Source organism: Cheilinus undulatus, linkage group 3 (genome assembly GCF_018320785.1).
Source record: "Cheilinus undulatus linkage group 3, ASM1832078v1, whole genome shotgun sequence".
NCBI lineage: Eukaryota > Metazoa > Chordata > Actinopteri > Labriformes > Labridae > Cheilinus > Cheilinus undulatus.
In genome coordinates, this window is record NC_054867.1 from 25,815,047 (window position 1) to 25,834,355 (window position 19,309).

The window sequence follows — 19,309 nt, forward strand, 5'->3', positions numbered from 1 at the left end:
CAGGGCGTCTTTCAGGACTAAACGATCAACATACTCTGCAGGTAAACATATAATACATGGAGAAATTACTCAAACTTTGCTTTGATTCAAAAGTCCTCTTGCAATTGTGTTGAGTCTACCAGAGAAATACTCAAAAAAAGAAGTGGAATGAAATGAAGAAATAACGACCATGTGAGGAAATGAAATATATGAGGAAGCTGAATGTTCAGTTGTTGATATTTACTATCATATTGCTCAACATTGCAAAAAACCCTTTAATGTCAAAGTGAAAACAGGTTTCAACAATGTCATGTTAATTAGATAAATATATATATGATGTTAAAAAAGTGGTTGCATAAATATTCACCCCCTTTAAAGTGACTGACCCTATTCCACACAAGTCCAGTCAACTGGTGCTAGTACTTTTACAATTAGTGAAATGGATAGGTCTTGAGTCTGCCTGAAGATGGTTTAGGTTTACAGCGACCAACTAAAAGAGTAAAATGCATTCACAATACAGGCTACCTTGGTATGAAGAATGTGGCCATATGAGAAGTGCCATGGGCAATTGTTCCGCAGAGACTACTTTTACTCTGATAAGTATGTTTTACTTACAACGATCCCATAATCTTACTTAGGCAGAATATTGTATGCAGGACTTTAGATTATCCCTAATGCCTGATTTTTTAGCAAAGACTGTAGCAAAATGGAAAAAAAAACTGACCACATGAAAACTTGGACAAACAGGTGTACCCAGGAATTTCATCAAGTAGTGATTTCACTTAAATGTAATAAAACTGACCATCTCTGCTGCTGCTAAAACTGATGATGCTGGCCACTATCACTTAAAGATGCAGTGCATCAGCTTGAAACACTGTTTATCAGCACCAATATGCTACAGCACAGATGTCAGAAAAGAAAGGAACATTCAAAATGAGTAGCTACCAGCATTGTCCTTTATTGATGATTAAATAAAACATTGGAACAAAGAAGATGAAATGAATTTTCTTAGTAAAAACCTGAAAAAATATACAATACCTTAACACCTATCATTTTTGATAAATATGCTTGATAAAATACTTAAACATTTATATCAAATGTAATATAAATATTGCAAAAACATTCAAAATGTCAGTGGATAAAACAAATGTTATTCAAGTACAAAACAGAAATGCACAGTAAACAGAGGTGAAGTAGCACGTTTTAAGTCTTCACCCTGCAACAAGTATGGTCAGGTTGAGAGTTAAATGACAACATTAAGTAGTGTAGGCACTTTAAGGGCTTCTGTGTTGATTCTGCATCCTGATTACGCCTGTGTTTTTTGGCCCTCCAGCCAATCCAGCACAGTATCCAGTTCTCCAACAGCTTTCTTGGCCGCCTGGTTGATCTCCAGCTGCTCGGAGAAAAGAAAGAGCAGGTTATTTAGCAATGAGCAGAAGTGCAGTAAACACCCTTGTCTTCTGGGGAAAAAAAAAAACCCTGACAAACCTTTAGTAGAAAGTAATTACATAATTGAGAAAATAACTTGAAAATAGGTGAAAACTGGCCAAAAAAGCAGCAAAATGTGGGAAAATTGATAAAAAGCTATCTGGAATAGGACTACAAAGGACTTTATTGAACCACCCTATTCAAAATATGACAAGAAATAATGTGTTTTTTCAAATCAAGATTTAGAGCTTATTCATTTAAGATAATTAAAAACATATTCAGCATAAAACATTTCTGGCATTTCAGGTAAGAGATGCTCATATTTAGGAGAGTTGCTCTGAACATTACATACCTTATTAAACTCAGCATGCAGGGAGTCGATTGTCCTCTGTGTCTCTTCTGCACATAGGCAGTGCTGGAAAATACAGAAAGCACCAATATTTATACACTGAATTGCTGTTTTTTTACTTGAGCACACCCAGCTGTTAAAGGTATTAATTGTTAACTTACACATTTATGTATATCTCTTCTGATGCTGACAAAGGCGTTGGCTAAAGCGCTGGAGCAGCGTTGCTGTTGTGGCTGAGAGGAGGCATAGTTGCTGAACACTCTCTCAATATAGAAGCGCAGCACAAGACGCAGGAAACAGCATGTCTGTCCCTCCTAATAAAAAAAAGACAAATAAAGGTCAGATAACGGCAGGGTTCACATACACATTATAACTGATATTCAAAATTTTAATCAGATAGAAGAAAGAACAGGCAACCTACAGTACATTTAAATAATACTCAGCGCTCACCTGAACATTCTTTATTAGTTCTTTATCCAGAAGTTTCACTCCGATCTCACTGTCTCCTGCTATCTGTAATGCAAGATTCAAATGAAAAAAGTCCATATTAGTTCTTGCAGGTTTTATTTATTTAAATGTGCCATACAGTGTTTTTGCTGTCCTCACTTTCTGTGTTTATTGACATCTGCATGTAATGCTAGAAAAGTCAACATCTTTAGTTGACCTTTATGATGAATTTTAGATTGTGTCAAAATAAAACTTACCGCATTTAAGCGTATGTCAGCGTAATATTTGCGCAGTTCATGTATGTGAACACTGACAGAGCAAATGTCAAGACGCAGAGTCCCACTTTCCACTAATCCACTCAGAGAGCAGAGGAGGAAGAGCAGGCAGAGAGAGCAGCTGAGTGTCATCTTCATCGCTTTAGGTGTTTGGATGGAGACCTAAAAGACACATTTTGTTTAAAATTCTATTACTGAGTCTTGTTTTTGTTCTGTTTCACAAGCAAGAAAATTATTATTTTTAGGAAAAAAGTCAATCAATCCCAAAGTCTAGAATGTATCTAAAAACATGGAAAAATACAAAGAATTTACAGGTTAATCACCCAGACCCTTAGCAGCATCATCAGTGTGAACACTCACCTGTATGTCTGTAAATCTGCAGAGGAGTCCCAGGAGAGATGTGTCTCTGTGCCTCCATGCTGTCTCCTCTTATACTCCACTGAGGGGGATTTCACCAGGTACGGCACGGCACGCAGACACATACACACACATGCATAAACTGTACATGAACACAAATTGGTTTACAGGAGGAGGAAGTGTGGTGACATTTATGGAAATGCCAGCAGATGTTTCAATACTCGATTGGAACAAAAGACAAGGAATGATTGAGGATTTCCTCCTCTGTGACGAGTGGTTTGTAAAGAAACACCTTCACTCTTAGTGATGAAAGTCAGGCCACAATTATTGAATTAGTCATTCATGTGGATGATGTCATCACTCCTTGACAGTGTTAAACTATTGTTCCATGGTAAGAAGTAGCTTTTACATAATTGGACTGATACTTAATGGCCTTTTCTATTAAGGACGAATATTTTGTGTTCTTAGGCCAGGGGGTCCCAAAATTTTTAGCCCATGACCCCAAAACAACTCCTTACCTTAGTGTCTCACTAATTGTGACTTTGGGAACCTGTGCCTTAAACCTCAAACCTCAAAAAAATATACATGTTTAGATAAATATTGCATTTCATAAAATATTTTCTCTAAATCCTTACAGTGTACTCCCCCTCGCCTGAAGGAATTTCCTTGCTGTCAGTCTAGTCCTGATTGGAAACACCTACTGGACCTGCTCAGCTGCTTGTCTGGCCAAGCTTTACTTTCAGCAGCTGCTGAAAATGAACTTAAGAGTGCAAAGAATCATGAACAGGGAAGTCCAAGGTAAACTGGAAGAACCTGTACCATGGGAAAATATAAAACCATGAAGAAGTGTCAATAGTTTTTTAAAAAAGGAAACAGGGAAGCGCAGAATTTCCAAATATTGCTCCAGGACACATAACCAGGCTACATGTTAAAAATATCTGTGAAGAATTTGCAGCTCAGGAATGTTTGACTATTATTTCTGAACACAAGAGGTCGTTAAAAACCGTGTTATGCAAGTCTCAAAGACTTAAAGTGGCTAATATGTCAGTTGACTTTATGGTTTTAATTTTTTTTCTTTTCTGCGTTTGTCACTCATTTACATGGGAGCATATTTCTGTCATAATTTCAATTTAAGTTTTTTTCTTTAGAATGGCCTGACTTTCATATTTTTTTTTCTTTTTTAAGTGGCAGAAATAGGCTACTATACAAGAATGCCAAATACTGGACTATGCTTTTGTACAACTGAAGTTCTAAACACATCCTCAAACACCGTTTTGCCGCTAGTGCCTGGGAGAGCCGCTGACACTGCTTCAAGGGGATGAAAATAGCCGGTTGCCATGGTTTCAGTGGTGCAGCCTAACTGAAGCTAGATATCCTTTGCTGGAGAAAATAGTACAGTGTAAGTTTTCTTGAGTTTTGGTATCGTTATGATCCATTGATTCAGATGTTTTTGTTGCTAGCTGCTGCTGGTGTTAGCGCTTTGCTAACTTTAGCCTGTTGGCATTTGCCTGAACATCTAAGCTAACAGCTTTACCACAGGCTAGCAAGCTCACAAAACTTTGGCTAGCCTAATTGAGTTTATTTCATTGTTTTCTCACTATTACTTTGAGGAAGTTACTACTGCTAATATACTGCAAATGTTATTATATTTTAGTTGATTTTATGAGTAAAGAGACCACCATGTAGGCTACATTATTAATCATAAATGTTGTCGTTTAATGGTTTGTATCGTAGGTTACATGAAGCTCATTTACGTCTACAGCTGAGCTTTGTGTTAACTAGATGAAGATTATCCACCACAAACAAGGATTAATTATTTAACACTTTCATAAATCACCTGAGTCATACTTTCTATATTAAATAAATACATTAATTTCAAGTTCAGGTGCATGATACAAATAAAAGACCTGTATTAAAATGAATTGGATAGAAAAACCATGGATGAACACACACTGCAAAGAAAACCTAAGAAAAACTTTATTTATGGGATTTATGTAGTAATTTGAATGGGTTAAAACATAAAACAGGATCAATTGATCAAAAAAGTTTTACTTTTATTATTTATACAAGGCTTCTTTATACAGAAGAATAATATACAGAGAACTTATAAGACAACAGAAATAAATTAGGGACGCATTATATTTAATCTTTGCTGATATCCGATATACCGATATTTACAAGTTAATACTAGCCAACTGATATCGATACTGATATTTAAAGATAGTCCAGAGCTTAAACTTCAGTCCTTAATATGCACATTTTAAAGTTTAATAATGAGCAAATTTCCTTCCTTAGACACACTTTTAAGTGTACTGAACGATGATGAACAAGTAAAAGACTTCAGCTGACATAGGTCTGTAAGTATTTGTTCATACACCCTTTTTTGCTGATAAAGGCAGATTTCTATAGCCAAAATATCAGCAGCATTTTTTATACCTATCGATACCAATAATTATCTATTTTAGGCTAATATCTGCTGATACCGATATCATGCCGATAATATTGTGCATCCCTAAAATAAATGTTATTTTAAAATGAAGCACCTTGGAAATCCCAGGCACATTTAAGACAGTTTAAACTGTATGATAGTTCTAAAGTTCTTGACAGGTTCGGCTTGCATCCACTGCAGCTTTCCTCTGGTCACATTTGCTAGTGATCATAACTACCTTCTCAACTGTAGCATGCCTGTCAGTGTACTTGTATTTTCAGGCTTTATCCTTTTGCATTGTAATTTGATGATAAAAATGACTAAACTATAACTCCTTCTAAATACAAAAAAAAATGTAGTAAATACACTCTTTCTAAAGTTCATAGTTCAGTCTTATTGCTCTTTTGTTTCCATTCATTAAACAAACAAAGCCTGAAAAACTTTACAGTCAATTCATTTTCATAGATTGTGCTTAAATTAGCAGTTTGTGTTTACCGCCGGTGTGTATTTGTGCATGGCATGTGTGTTTATGTGTTCTTTGTCTGTGTGTAGTTTGTGCATGAACATGCCCTCAGGCTTCTGGGCATGGTTCTTCTCCTAAATGACGATAGAGTGGAGGTGTCTGAAGCACATGATGACATCCACTGGGATGGGAGGACTTAGGTGATTCCCGTCCAAACGCAGATACCTGAGGCAACAGAACAGGTTCTTTAATCACACTACAATTACTACAATTAATATTTGGTTCCTGTTTATTTCTTGTTAAAGTTTGTCTCTGTGCCTGCACATACTGTTAGGAGCCAAGATCTGACAGAATTTGACGTACCTTAGCCTGGGTGTCAGATCGTGATCGTTCATGACTGCCTCAATGCTGTATGGGCAGATCAGGGTGCCGTTAATGCCTGTCAGGGAAATACACCATCATAAATGTTAAGCACTTCCAAATGTTTTCCTATAAAGAAGCAGGAAAAACAGACAATTGAACAATAAAGTTTCCATTACTATCAAATTAATTTTGATTTAATTTGTTCCTTTTTAAAACAGTTTTAAAGTGATGTGGAAAAAAACTGTAAAGCACACAAATGAGATCATGCAGCAGAGTAGATGAGAATAATTACATTACAGATGAAACAACAGCGACAAATTCAAACAATGCAATAATCCCAGAAACAGCAACAGTAGGAGCTACATCTGACGGGTGATTTATTTTCTGTGCTGGCTTGAATTTTGGCTTTTGGCCCTGTCTAGAACAACTCCTTCTGCTTCAGTCTTGAATTAGAAATACTCTTAACATTATTGCTCTAACAGCATATTTTAAATAATTAGATCAAAATTTAGACAGTCTCTTCCAGACCTTAAGAAAAACAAAAACAGAATAAACAATATTAAGAAATCAGTGCTAAATAATCAGCAGACGCTGTTGAATATCTTCAGATCCACAGAGGTAGTACATTTTAATAATAAGGAGTCCCCAGACAGAGAACATAACCTTCCTAAAAGCAGTGAAACTTTGACAAAATATTTTGAAGTATCTTTCTGGGGTAACAAAAACAGAGAACTACAGGAGGACATACCTATATTAGAAAAATACAGTTTATACTCAAACACCAAACAGTAATGCATTAACTCTTGGGTAAACATTATAAGTCTAACTCACCACATCTACAATGGCAAGTGAAAGTTTGCGAAGCCTTTGAAATGATCTAGTTTTATGCATGAGTTGGGTGTCAAATGCGATCTGATCAGTATCTAAGTCACAAGTAGAGACAAACACAATGCGCTCAACCTAACACCACGCAGCCGACTATATTTCACGTCTTTATTGAACACACCCATTTAACATGCACAGTGCTGCTGGAAAAAGTAAGTGAACCCTGGATTTGATAACTGGTTGAGCCTCCTTTGGCAGCAATCACCTCAACCAAGCACTTCTGGTAGCTGCTGATCAGACCTGCACAACTTTCAGGAAGATTTTGGACCATTCATCCTTACATAACTGCTTTAACTCACCCATATTCTTAGGCTGTCTGGTGTGGATGGCTCTTTTGAGGTCTGAGGTTTGAGGCAACTTTTTTTTAATTCAAAATCCATGACATAAAAGTATTTCCAGACATATACAATAAATTTGATGCACACTTTTAATGACTACATATTTAGGCCTCTTGGAGCATTAGGCGCCAGGCAATTAGCCTTACGGTAAAACCACTAATGCTTGAAAGGTGCCATCATGTTGCAACACACTGAGTCATTGTTGTTCTTAAAAATGCTCATGAAGATGTTTCCAAGTACACGTCAAAAAACAGTAGTACTCATACCAGGAGTAGCCATGTTAACATTTTAGCCCAACTACTTACATTGCTTTTAAATTACAACTCTCTCACTGAAGTTGGGACAGAATTTCAAAATACATGAGAAAGCTTCTGAAGTTTATTAAGATAAAGCTGTAATGGTCTTCCTTTTGCCACTGGGGGGCAGGATGACTCTCAAAAAAATATGAGTAAAGCCCTCAAATATCACTGTACAATCTACTGATATCTTTCCTTGTTCTTCAAATTTTCAGAGTGACTGCTGAAAGCATGTAATTTAATCCATGTATTAGACTACCTAAGAAGGCTTTATAAAAGCACTTTTAATGCTCTATTTTCAAATGATTTGTGAGATAATTTGAAGACATGATTAAACTACACAGCTATTGTTTGGTATCAATTGGGTGTGTCCAATGGGATTTAAAGGCCTTTTTAGCCTCAATAAAACATATTAATGCAGAAAGATTGGATTATCATTTTCCCTGTCCATCAAATATATTATTAAGTGAAGTGATTCAAGGGACAGTCAAACTCAAAATCATATCCAATTAACGTTGACCTAATGTTTAACGGAGCAGCACTCATTTTCCCAGGACTGTGTTGGCATGAACTAGAATTAAATACCCCATGTTCTATGGTTAGCTTTGTTTCACCTCTATCTTTTGAGACAGCTGTTTGTTAAAGTTATTTTATTTTGATCCTCAATTCCTCTACAGATTCTTATTTCTGACCTGCCAAATATAGAAGCCCTCTCAGATTATCATACTTATGCATGAGGTACCACTGTCTGTTGTCTGCCCATCTCTACCACAAAGCCTCTCTTACAAGTGGACTGTGAATAATCACAGTCGGGTTAACTTTTGGCAGCAAAACTGCTGTTTTTGGTTTCTTAAACAATTAGTATTTGGATAAAAACAAAATGAATGTTTACTTTGATTTTACAATGGAAAAAACAGCAGTCTCATCAGGGAAAGTCTTCTGTTTTTTCCATTCAAGAGTTGGAGCAGTTAGTGCTCCACTGTATTCACCAGCTTGAGGCTCAGTTTGTCTTTGTGTTGGTCGGCGATGTATGAAGAGTTCATATAAGCTTTTTATGTTAAATAGCTGCCTGTTTGTTTTTGCCAAACTGAACCAAAACAGTAAAGTTGTGAGCCATATGTCCGTATCATTTAATAAAACAATCAGAGCAGTGTTAGGTATGATGTCTCTTCTCACACATATGATCTCAGAAGAACATCTTTGTTCTTTACCCAAAAGTGCTTAGGATGGCGTTGAATGCTTACTCTCAATGCTGTTGTGGTCAAGATGCAGGTGCTCCAGATGACTGCTGAATTTAGGAACTGAAGAGAGCTGGTTGTGGGACAGCTGCAGGTCCAGCAGGGTGGATATGTTGAACACATTTTTAGGAATACCTTTATCACTCAGCTGATTGCGATTCAGCCTCACAAATGCCAGGTGGGTGAAGTCTTTGAAGTAGTCTCTAACAAGAAGACAGTGGATGAGAAGAACAAGAGTAAGATTTCCAACAAGTGAATATTATTGCGTTGTGTTATGCATCTGTGGCCTTCATCTCTGTGACACTTCTCTGTGTTCTCTATACTTGCTTTGGGATGTCATCTATACTGTTCTTGTCCAGGAAAAGCTGTATGAGGCCATTAGGTATACCAACAGGCATCTTTTTCAGGACATTGTGGGCCAGATTGAGCTGCATGAGGCCCTTTAGGTCTTTAAATGTGTTTTGTCCCAGGCCGGTGTCACTCAGCTGGAAGACAAGTCATCAGACTGTTATTGGCTAATCCAGAATGCTTACAGGAAGTTATGGCTGACATATCTACATAGGCAAAATGCATGGTAGTAATAAACAGAGGTTCACCTGGTTGTGGTACAGGTCAAGGAGAGTCAGGTTCCCCATCTTGCTGAAGGCACCAGAGGGGATCTTAGAGATTCGATTTCTACCAAGGCGGAGCTGCTCAAGGCTGCTTGGGAGACCTGGGGGCACCTCTTTCAGCTGGTTACGCTGTGCATAGAGGTACAGCAGTGCTGGGATCTTCTCAAACACCTTCACAAGAGAGATACAAAACAATATTTTTTTTCTACAGATATCAATATTGGCCTCTGATATACAATAGAAAAAACTATGATGAAGTCACTTAGTTCACAAGTCAATGTTTTTATCCGATTCCCGAATTTATTAGCCCTTTAAGAATCTGACAGATTTTAGTGACATTATCATGTGACGCTAACAAACTAAGTGCATTTTAAGCACTTGTTGTAATCTACTGGTATCTTTGGGTTAATAACTGTTGACAGATTCATTAGTCCAGGTATCACAACTGAAAAGAGGATTTGGAAAAGAGCATCAGATTATCTGTAATTTTAGAGTTTTTCAGGATTGTTATTTAGTTTTTTTGCCTTTGTTACAAGAGGACAGGACAGTGCAGTGTTAATTTTGGCAGCTATTTTAAATTTTTGTCTTAGTTTTAGTCTTTAAAATGAAATGCATTTTGGTTTTAGTCACATTTTAGTCGACGAAAACTCTTAGTCCATAAAACTTTTAGTCCATACAAAGTCCTAACATTTTAGTCTTTAGTCCAAGCATTTATTTTCTTGCCTAAATCTTATACCAAGTCATGGTAGTGTGTTTTATGCACTCTGCCAAACCTGGGGTCCCTGCTTTTATACAGCTGAGAGGCAGAATAGCTACAGCTGCATTGTTTTTTGACAGGTTTACCCACAGTGGAGAAATATCACAGATTTTGAATGTCCAACGAAAACTACATTACATTTCAGTCCAGTGTTAGTCATGCTGACAAAAACTAAACTTAGTTTTAGTCAGTTTCAGCCATCACAGATCTATTTTTGTTAGTCTTAGTTTAGTTTTTGTCATGGAAAAAAAGGCTGTCGACAGACATTTTTGTCTTTGTCGAAAATTAACACTGGTGGATTGAGTTGGGTATCAGGTTGGAGAGTGGGGGATGACATGCAGGAAAGGAGCCAAGGGTTAGATTTAAACTTGGAAGGTCAGCTTCCATACATTGGGCCAGACATGGCCAAATCATTGTGCCATCTGCACTCCATTTCAAAGATTTTAAAGAGATTCATAAATCATAAATCATACATCTGAGAAACTTTCTGACCTGCTTGTTTATTCGATGAATGCGGTTATTTGCCAAGTTGATCCAGCGTATCTCACTGGCATTGGAGAATGGCTCTGCTGTCAACTCTGAGATGTAGTTGTTCTGCAGGTACAGATAGTGGGTTCTAGACGGGATGACAGGGATCACACGGATGTTCCGGTTCTCACAGTTGAGAGAATTTGGATAATTCGGGGAGCATAAACACTCTCGGGGACAGTCAGGATATATTGAAGGAGGCCCCAGGATGGGTGGGGGGAAGTCTGTAGGTTCCTGGGGCTCTGGCTGTGCCGGTCCAGGAGGCTGGGGGACAAAAGGCTTCCTGGTGGTGCCTGGGCGCTTGGTGGGCTTCTTTGGCCGAAGTCTCTGGCTGAACACTGCCCCCACCAGGAGGAACAGAGCCAATGCAGAGAAGAGTCCCACGCCGGCCTTCATGGTCCTACGACAGAGTCTAAACAGAGAGAGAGATGTTTTATTAAATGTATGATCAGCCATCAGTCTCTGTTCTCCCTGCTCACACATTGGTACATTCATCCTTCTGTGGTTCTTGCTCTGTGTGGGTGGTCTTTTGTGAGAAAAAAATTAAGTTACATTTAAAACTCAAGTAAATAGCTGTCTTAATTGTTCTAATTTGTAGAAGAGGGCTCTGGAACATTTTTGGACAGACATTTGGAGATTTTTCAGTGCATGTTGTGGTTTGGGATAAAACCAGGACAGAACAAACCAGCACTGTTAAATCTAAATTAAAAAAATATGAAGCAGGTTTATGATGGATCATATCCATAAATTCTAAAAGACTGTAAATCTGTTGACCAACTGCAATATTATTTAGTAATCAAATTACTTCCAGGAGAACAGTCTTCTTTCTAAAACATCCATTTAGCTTTTCTAGATTCTTTTCTATTAATGTGAGAAGTCAGGAAACATTTTTGAGTCATACTGTTACATGCATTGCTTATTCCTAGTCATTACACAAATAGAAGATGGGAGCTGTCCACATGGTTGCATAAGTGAGAAAGTGAAGCGAGAGTAGGCAGTAGAGGAGGGGCAGATAGTGAAACAGGAAATTAGTACTTATGAGGGAGAGAGTTTTGGGATAAAGGCTCTTTTGTTACTCTGGTCCAGAGAGATTTGTTGAGAGGAAAACTAAAGGCCTGGAAGGTTGAGGCTCCTTGACCCATGAGAGGGCTTAGAGGAAACTGTGCTCTATCTATCTGAGACTTTGATGGAGAAATGTATCATGTGTGTATCATTTTACAACTGATAAAATGAAATTATTGCAAGGAGAGGTAAACTCATGCTGTCATAAATAGTCATGGTCAGGTTTGTGATACAAGTTAGTGTTGTGGTAAGTGTTAGGGCTGAATTCTTTCAAGAGCTGAACTGATTTAAGAACCTGCATATTTCACATTTGGTTATATTTTAACATTAATGTTTTAAAATATTTAAATTATCTGAAGAGTTTAAAGCTTAGTCAGTGTAGCAGGAAAATGTGTATAATAAGTCACATTTAGTAGAAATAAATATATCTAACACTGCGTACATCTTGTATGGGTTGGGTCTGTTCTGTGTCTACAAAGTAATACTAACCCAGGCCTGGACTAAGATTGCTACAAACACACATGGATGTACAGTAGATATTTAACCTGGCATCACAAAGCGTTTACATTTCAGTGGAAATCCTCTCTCATGTCTTCATCCTAAAGTGTGGGATTTTTGCATGCATTTGTTCCTGTACACTATCCATTGTTATCATTAGCCTGATGCAAGTAATCACCACACAGCTGTCAAAACAAGGTATATGCACTGTGCTTCAGCACTGATGCACCATTAGTTTTCAATCCCTCTGCTTCAATGAGGCACGCCTGTAACTGATTGATAAACATCACATATAAAACACAAAGCAGGAATTGGGATCAGTGCCAGCGTCGCTCCTGCCTGAAAAAACAAATTGAGCTTTTCTTTCTTTGTTGGCACTACCCTTCCTTTTTCCTCTAAAGTCTCTGAGAACCTCCCATATCCTCCTAACCAGAACCAGCTCTGCTCATACTGCTGCTGTTGTGTAAACCAGCAGCCTGAAGGGTGAGTCAAGACTGACTCATAAGTGTTTTTTTTTTTTTTTTTGACCTTGGTAAGTAAATCAGATCCTTTGGAGGATTATCATCACTGAACAATGACTACATTCACATTACACATCATTGATTTTTATTTGAAAATTAATATCTGTAATTACAATTTGACTTAAATTTAAGAGTGAACTTTTATTATGTCCTGATTTATTGGTACAACAAACCGACCATATCAAGAGATGCCTCCCAAACATGAAGCCAAAACATCTAGAGCGCCCCCTACTGACTGCCTGCAGTATAAGGACAAAGAGCCAACCCCTTCATGCTCAGAGATGGGACTGGAGTCTGACTAGAAAATTAAAAAAACATAAGAATCATTTTTACTTGCGTATGGTCTGTTTTATAAAAGCAACCTTATTTTCTTCTTGAATTATGCCACTTTCTTGGCAGACTTTCACATTTTGAAAGCTATAATTAGTTACTTAAGACCATTTAAACTGTTACATGTCAGGATTGGCAGCTCCATTATTATTGCTTTTCTGTTGGTAAGTTAAATGTTGTGTTTCTGTTCAGCAGAACAGGAGAGAATTAGAAGACTACACCTGCTGATGAAGCACGTGTGATGCAATGAAAGACACTAAGGAAGCCCTGATAGACAAGTGATAATATGTTTGTTATTTCCTCTCACATGTTTGAGAAAATCACAGAAAATCTTATTTTGTTTTCAGGCTACTTTATTTGCTGATAATAAGTGGAAAAAGGCCTTTGCGATGTTTGTTGTTGTAATACTGTTTCTGAACATAAGAGGCTGAGTGCACCACTCTGTCTTCTACATGACACTCAAGCACGTGTGTTAGCTTATTGGAGAGTTTGCTTTTTACCTCCGCCAAGGAGGTTATGTGATCAGGTGGGTTTGTGCATTTGTTAGTTTGTTAGCAACATAACTCAAAAAGATTTTAATGAAATGTTCAGGAAATGTCAGAAATGGCATAAGCAAGAACTCATTAGATTTTGGGAGTGTTTTGGATCACCGTCTGGATTTTTTAAAAGGATTCTGTACTATTGGGAGATAGGGCTAATGGCGGAGGTCTGCGCTGTTACTACTTTACACCAGGAGATGGCGGACATGAGTAAGTTCAATCCCAGTAGCAGTTTTGGGGTGTGTTTCTATTCAAAGTTTTGGAGTTTATACAGTTTGAAAGATGTACGCCTGGTCGAGGAGACTAGTCGGAGTGTAACAGAGAGAAAGACAGCGAATTGTAGTGAGAATACTCACAATACTGGGAGGAATAGAGGACTATTCACCCTCTGCCATGACTTCCAGTCGTCTGGTGAGACCATGGGTGCATCTGTTGGCACCCGTAGCGAAGCCAATGCTTTGCCTCACCGTTTTACCACCCCACCAGGGAGTGAGTAATTGGCGAATGCCGTGGTGGGGGGCACATGGGGACGGATCCAGGATTGTTTTAGAGGATTCTTCACTACTGGGAGAAAGGGCTAATGGCGGAGGTCTGCGCTCTCCGAGTGCTTTTCTAATTACCCATGAAGTCGACACAAAGATCTTGCAAGACATCAAGCATTATATATGCCTTTTTTATTTGGCTAGAACTTGTTCTTTATAGATAGAATAGTATAAATTACTTCAGAGTGCATTCATTTTTTTCACAGAAAATAAGAGATCCTGGGGATTTTCTCTTGTAAAAGCTTTTTGTCACCTGCATTTAACTACTTAACTATTTTACACTAAAGGAATTGCTACTGAAATTTTTCCAACACAGGACAGAAAACAAATCATGTCAGACTTAGAAGTGATTGATATTTTCTTACTTGCTACTTCTATCTTCCTTGAAAATGACATTTCAGTCAAAAAACAGTGTTTCAAGTTATCGCAAGCTGCTTGAACTTTCTCTACTGTTCAGTTTAACTTATCAAGGTTCTTGTGGCCTCTATTGCTTGGTCTTGCTGATTTACTCATTGTAACATCAAGAGGATGAGACCCTACCTGACAGAGCATGCAGCACAGCTCCTGGCACGGGCTCTTGTAATATCGAACATTGACTGCAATGCATTACTCGCAGCAGTGTTAATTTCGTCAACTCAGACTATGACTAAAAATGTTCTTCGACAGCCTTTTTTTTCCATGACAAAAACTAGACCAAGACTAGCAAAAATAGATCTGTGATGACTGAAACTGGCTAAAACTAAGTTTAGTTTTTGTCAGCATGACTAAAACTAGACTGAAATGTAATGTAGTTTCGTTGGACATTCGAAATCGGTGATATTTCTCCACTGTGGGTAAAACTGTCAAAAAACAATGCAGCTGTAGCTATTCTACCTCTCAGCTGTAGAAAGCAGGGACCTCAGGTTTGGCAGAGTACATAGATCACACTACCATGATTTGGTACTAGATTCAGGCAAGAAAATAAATGCTTGGACTAAAAGTAATGTGAGGACTTTGTATGGACTAAAACAGGACTAAAATGCTTTGAGTTTTTGTCGTCTAAAATTAGACTAAAACTAAAAAGGGTAGAAATGACTAAAATGTGACTACAACTAAAACGCATTTCATTTAAAGACTACAACTAAGACAAAAATTAAAATAGCTGCTAAAATTAACACTGACTAAGAGGCCTCCCTGCATGCACATTTAGACCTCTGCAACTGATCCAGCACATCTGGTCTTCAACCAACCGAAGAGAGCTCACGTCACTCCTCTATTCATCTCTCTACACTGGCTTCCAGTTGCGACTCGCATCAAATTCAAAACTCTAATCATTGCTTACAAAGCAGTCACTAAAACTGCTACTGTTTGTCTGGAATCTCTCATCCAGGTCTACACTCCTTCTCGCCTGCTACACTTAGCCAGCGAAAGACGCCGGTTACTTCCATCATATTAGGCCCTTAACTCACTTGCTTGACTCTTCCTCTCTATGGTCCCTTGATGGTGAAATGAATGAGTGGTCTCAAGTTAATTACTGGTTGTTTCACTCCTTATGTTTTATCATTTTAAAAAAAGCATCGATACACCATGTGCATGGTCTCTAGCACTGCATGGCAGCATTTTTGTCCAGTCTGGCTTGAGGCACTGTGTGACTGATTTTTGTTGTTTCCCCCTGTCTAGATCTTTGCTTGTATTGTACTTCCTCTCTGAATTATGACTTACTGTTCCTCAGAATGAGCACACCATAAGACATTTGAAGAAATAATCCTGAATATATTTTATGCCTACAGTGCTACAGGAGTGACAGAAGTTTTGCCATGTCACATTACCATTTTCTTATAGATCTGAAACCACAACTAACTTAAGAAAGGGAATACTGCTTTTTGTCATGTCCATTTGGCAGGGAAGGGTGAGGGCAATAGTTGATAGTTGGTTGCAATCTGCTACCTTAGACTAAAGCTTAATAGTGCTTTTAAACATCTAATACAGAGTTAGTCCAACAGGTAGAGTTTAAATACAATAATAATGAAATCCATCAGAAGCCTATTCAAACAGCAAAATATTGCCACAGAGTTAGAGAGCTGTACTTGAGACTGCTGTTATGAAAGCAGGGACGATAAATAAAAACATAATTCTCAGTGATTTGTCACCACAAAGCTTTTGATTGTGAGCTCCTTCAAATTAAATTTTCCTTTTCTGGCAGACAGTCACTGTCATTCCTTTTACTGAAAATGATCACCACTGTTTTGCAAGAACTCGAAAAGAGCCTTGAGTACAAAGCCACGTCATGCACCATACAATTCAGATATATGGCTCGAATCAATCTGAAAAAAATCTGTGACTAATCAGACTTACCAAAAACTTGTTGAGTCATAGCAGAGATGAAATATGTGATGTTATATATATTGCATCTTTGCTGATGATTTGTCTCTGTACAGAAATAAAGATAGTTGTGACGCTTATAAGTCCTCCCTCACTTCAACATGGTGAAACTACTGGTAACAAATTCACTAGAAACATTAAAGACACATGTGCCCTGCTTTAGAAACATTCATCACCAGCAGATACTCCTTTTTAGGATAACAAGATTGCAAAAATATTTTCTCATGTGGGTGTGGCAACCTCTGCAAGGGCCTGCGCAAAAATTAATCAGTATAGATGTGAGGAGTTGAAGGAGTAAGTATGCACTGTCAATCGCAAATGATTATCTAAGATAAAGTTTTTTTAAGTTGACAGAGAGAAAGCACAACTTTTCATGTCCAACTTTGGGCAGTCTGGTCTGTTTAAGTCTAAATCTGTCGTTTTTTTTCTTTCGTATTGTCTCTACAAAGATTTATAAAAGTTTGTGCAGCTCAGTGCAAAACAATCCACCACAACTTGATAGCTTTAGAAGAATACATTTCCCTGAGAATATTCCTTTCCAGTTTTCCTCTGTTCTCTTGTAAAAACTAGTTTGAAATATTCATTAGAATTTTATATTTTAGTTGGTTTAGATTAAAACTTCAGTTTCAGAAAGTGTCAATTTGTTCATTTGCAGAAGTGAAAATTCCCCTCATCATCCAAAGTCAACACATAAATATTTTCAGCAGTAAGATTTGGATCACTTCATATTCCAACTGAACTGAATCAGCTGCTGAAAAGAAACTACTATCCAGGTTTTTGTGCAGGAATTGAAAAATTCAGTTGAATCACAGTGTGCTGCAGCTCCCTGTAGGACAGAGTGCCGCTCTGTATGGCACAGTGTGTCAATAGAAACACACCGGCATGGTTCAGCAGTGCCAGTGCCAGGATTCTCCCTAAGTCCATAAACATACACACTTGTTGCACTTTCTGTCTCTCTGTTTCACACACCAACACACTCTCTATCTGTATTTCTAATGTTTAAATCATTAAAAACACATCTACTGCAGCACCCCTCTGGAAACAACACAGAAAGTTTCTTACCTGCCTCTGGTACCTGCCCTCTTTTGTCAAGTCACAAGTTTTCTGCCTTTTCTTCTCTCTCCCTCTCTAACTCCTCTCCTTCCCCTCCCTCTCTTCCTCAGTTTCCCTTGGTCCCTCGCCCTCCCTCTTTCTTCCTCTCTCTCTTTTGGTGGACAAGTCAGCCTGTTGGGTTTGTTCCCTGGCTTTTTTCCTCTGAAGGTCACAGTGGTTCCTTTCTCCCCCTCTGCTTGCCTGCTAAGGCCCAGCGAGGTTTAATCTTAATTCCCTTTTGGAAGACCTCAGGCTCTTTCATGTTTCTTAACTGTGTCACAGTTTGTTAGTTTTTTGTTCTGCGCCAGCAAAGCATGAGAATGTTTGTATCAAGAAGACAAAAAAGGATGCATGTGCTTGTTTGCATGTTTGTGTGCAGAAGAAAGATCATTTGTTTCAGTATCCAAAGTTTGAGAAATGTTGATACTGGTCCTTTTCTGCACAGGGAAGCCTGACTGTCTCCCACCCACCCAACTATTGTTTAGATGACTGCACTCCTGTTCAGTCATGTGCTTTTCATTAGCAGCATCTCTCCATCTTTTCTGTGTCACTATGTCCAGCAGGATTTCTGCTCCCCTCCAGCATCTGTAAAACAGTCTGATTACTGAGGTCCAGCTTGGGCATGCAGGCTGGTGTTGTAGAGGGTATTTCAGGAAGTGGGGTTCACTGTGATTAACACAGTGTAGCTCCTCTAATGTGTGTGTTTATGTGTCACTAAGGGCAAGGACTTGGACATGTGTTTGTTTCCCTGCATTCCTGCAGAGTGAGCTGCAGCAGGACGATAATGAGGTGAGCATATGTGGGGAGCAGTTCCTTACACAGATGTACATACGAGTGCCTCCTCCCACTTTCCTGCTCACTTTCTTTTTCTATTCATAAATTCTCCTTACTGCTCTGCTGTCTCCATATTCTGGATACTGAGCACATCTGGGCCAAACATCTGGTCCAAACTGGTCCCAGCAAGGAAAAGACTTCAACTAATAAGCCACAGGGAGAGAAATGGGTGTAGGCACAAATATGTCATTTTTTGGGTGTCTGCTTTTTCTCTCTCATCTTTTCTGCTACCATCAAAGTGACATGCCAAGAAAGATATTCAACACCTTTACCGATCAACCCCAGTGACCTCATTTCCTCTAAGAGTTTTATTTTGTGCTGCTTGTAAGGATGATGTCATTGGAAATAGCTGCTCATTATTCAGCTGAATATTTTGTCTATCAAGCCTGTAATAAAGTTTTGGCAAAAATGAATCTACAAACTCCTATTCCAAACAGTTGGGACATTGTGTAAAGCGTGAATAAAACAGAATTCAATGATTTGCAATCCATAAACTTTGGTTCAGTTGAATACAGCACATGGATATTTGATGCTCAAACTGATAGAATGCAATGTTTTTTTTAATTTGATATATGAACACATTCTGAATTTTATGCCCGCAACACATTCTAAAAAGTTGGGACAGGAGCATGTTTATCAGTGCATTACATTGTGGTTTTTTCTAACAACATTCTGTAAGAATCTGGGGACTGATGACACTGTTGAAGTATTGAAATTGGAATCTTTCTCATTCTTCCCCATATCTTGAGTTTCACAGTAGTGCAGGGTTACCAGTGTCTTATTTTATG

The 19,309-nt window shown here is 38.2% G+C and overlaps 2 protein-coding genes across 2 annotated transcripts; both read right to left on the minus strand.

The window, feature by feature from the left end:
- Positions 1-951: 951 nt before the first annotated feature.
- il19l (interleukin 19 like) lies at positions 952-4,668 on the minus strand. Its single transcript, XM_041783257.1, is given in 7 exon segments — positions 952-1,372; positions 1,760-1,822; positions 1,918-2,070; positions 2,207-2,269; positions 2,461-2,624; positions 2,627-2,640; positions 2,839-4,668. Coding segments are annotated over 7 exon segments (666 nt in total). The 5' UTR covers positions 2,961-4,668; the 3' UTR covers positions 952-1,285.
- A 204-nt stretch (positions 4,669-4,872) lies between these two features.
- Positions 4,873-17,791, minus strand: LOC121507100 (proline/arginine-rich end leucine-rich repeat protein). The gene is made up of 7 exons (XM_041783256.1): positions 17,658-17,791; positions 10,707-11,154; positions 9,443-9,628; positions 9,174-9,331; positions 8,853-9,049; positions 6,090-6,165; positions 4,873-5,951 (listed from the first exon to the last, which is right to left on the minus strand). The coding sequence occupies exons 2-7, from the start codon at positions 11,136-11,138 to the stop codon at positions 5,861-5,863; spliced, it is 1,140 nt and encodes a 379-aa protein (XP_041639190.1). The 5' UTR covers positions 11,139-11,154; positions 17,658-17,791; the 3' UTR covers positions 4,873-5,860.
- Between the last annotated feature and the right edge of the window lie 1,518 nt (positions 17,792-19,309).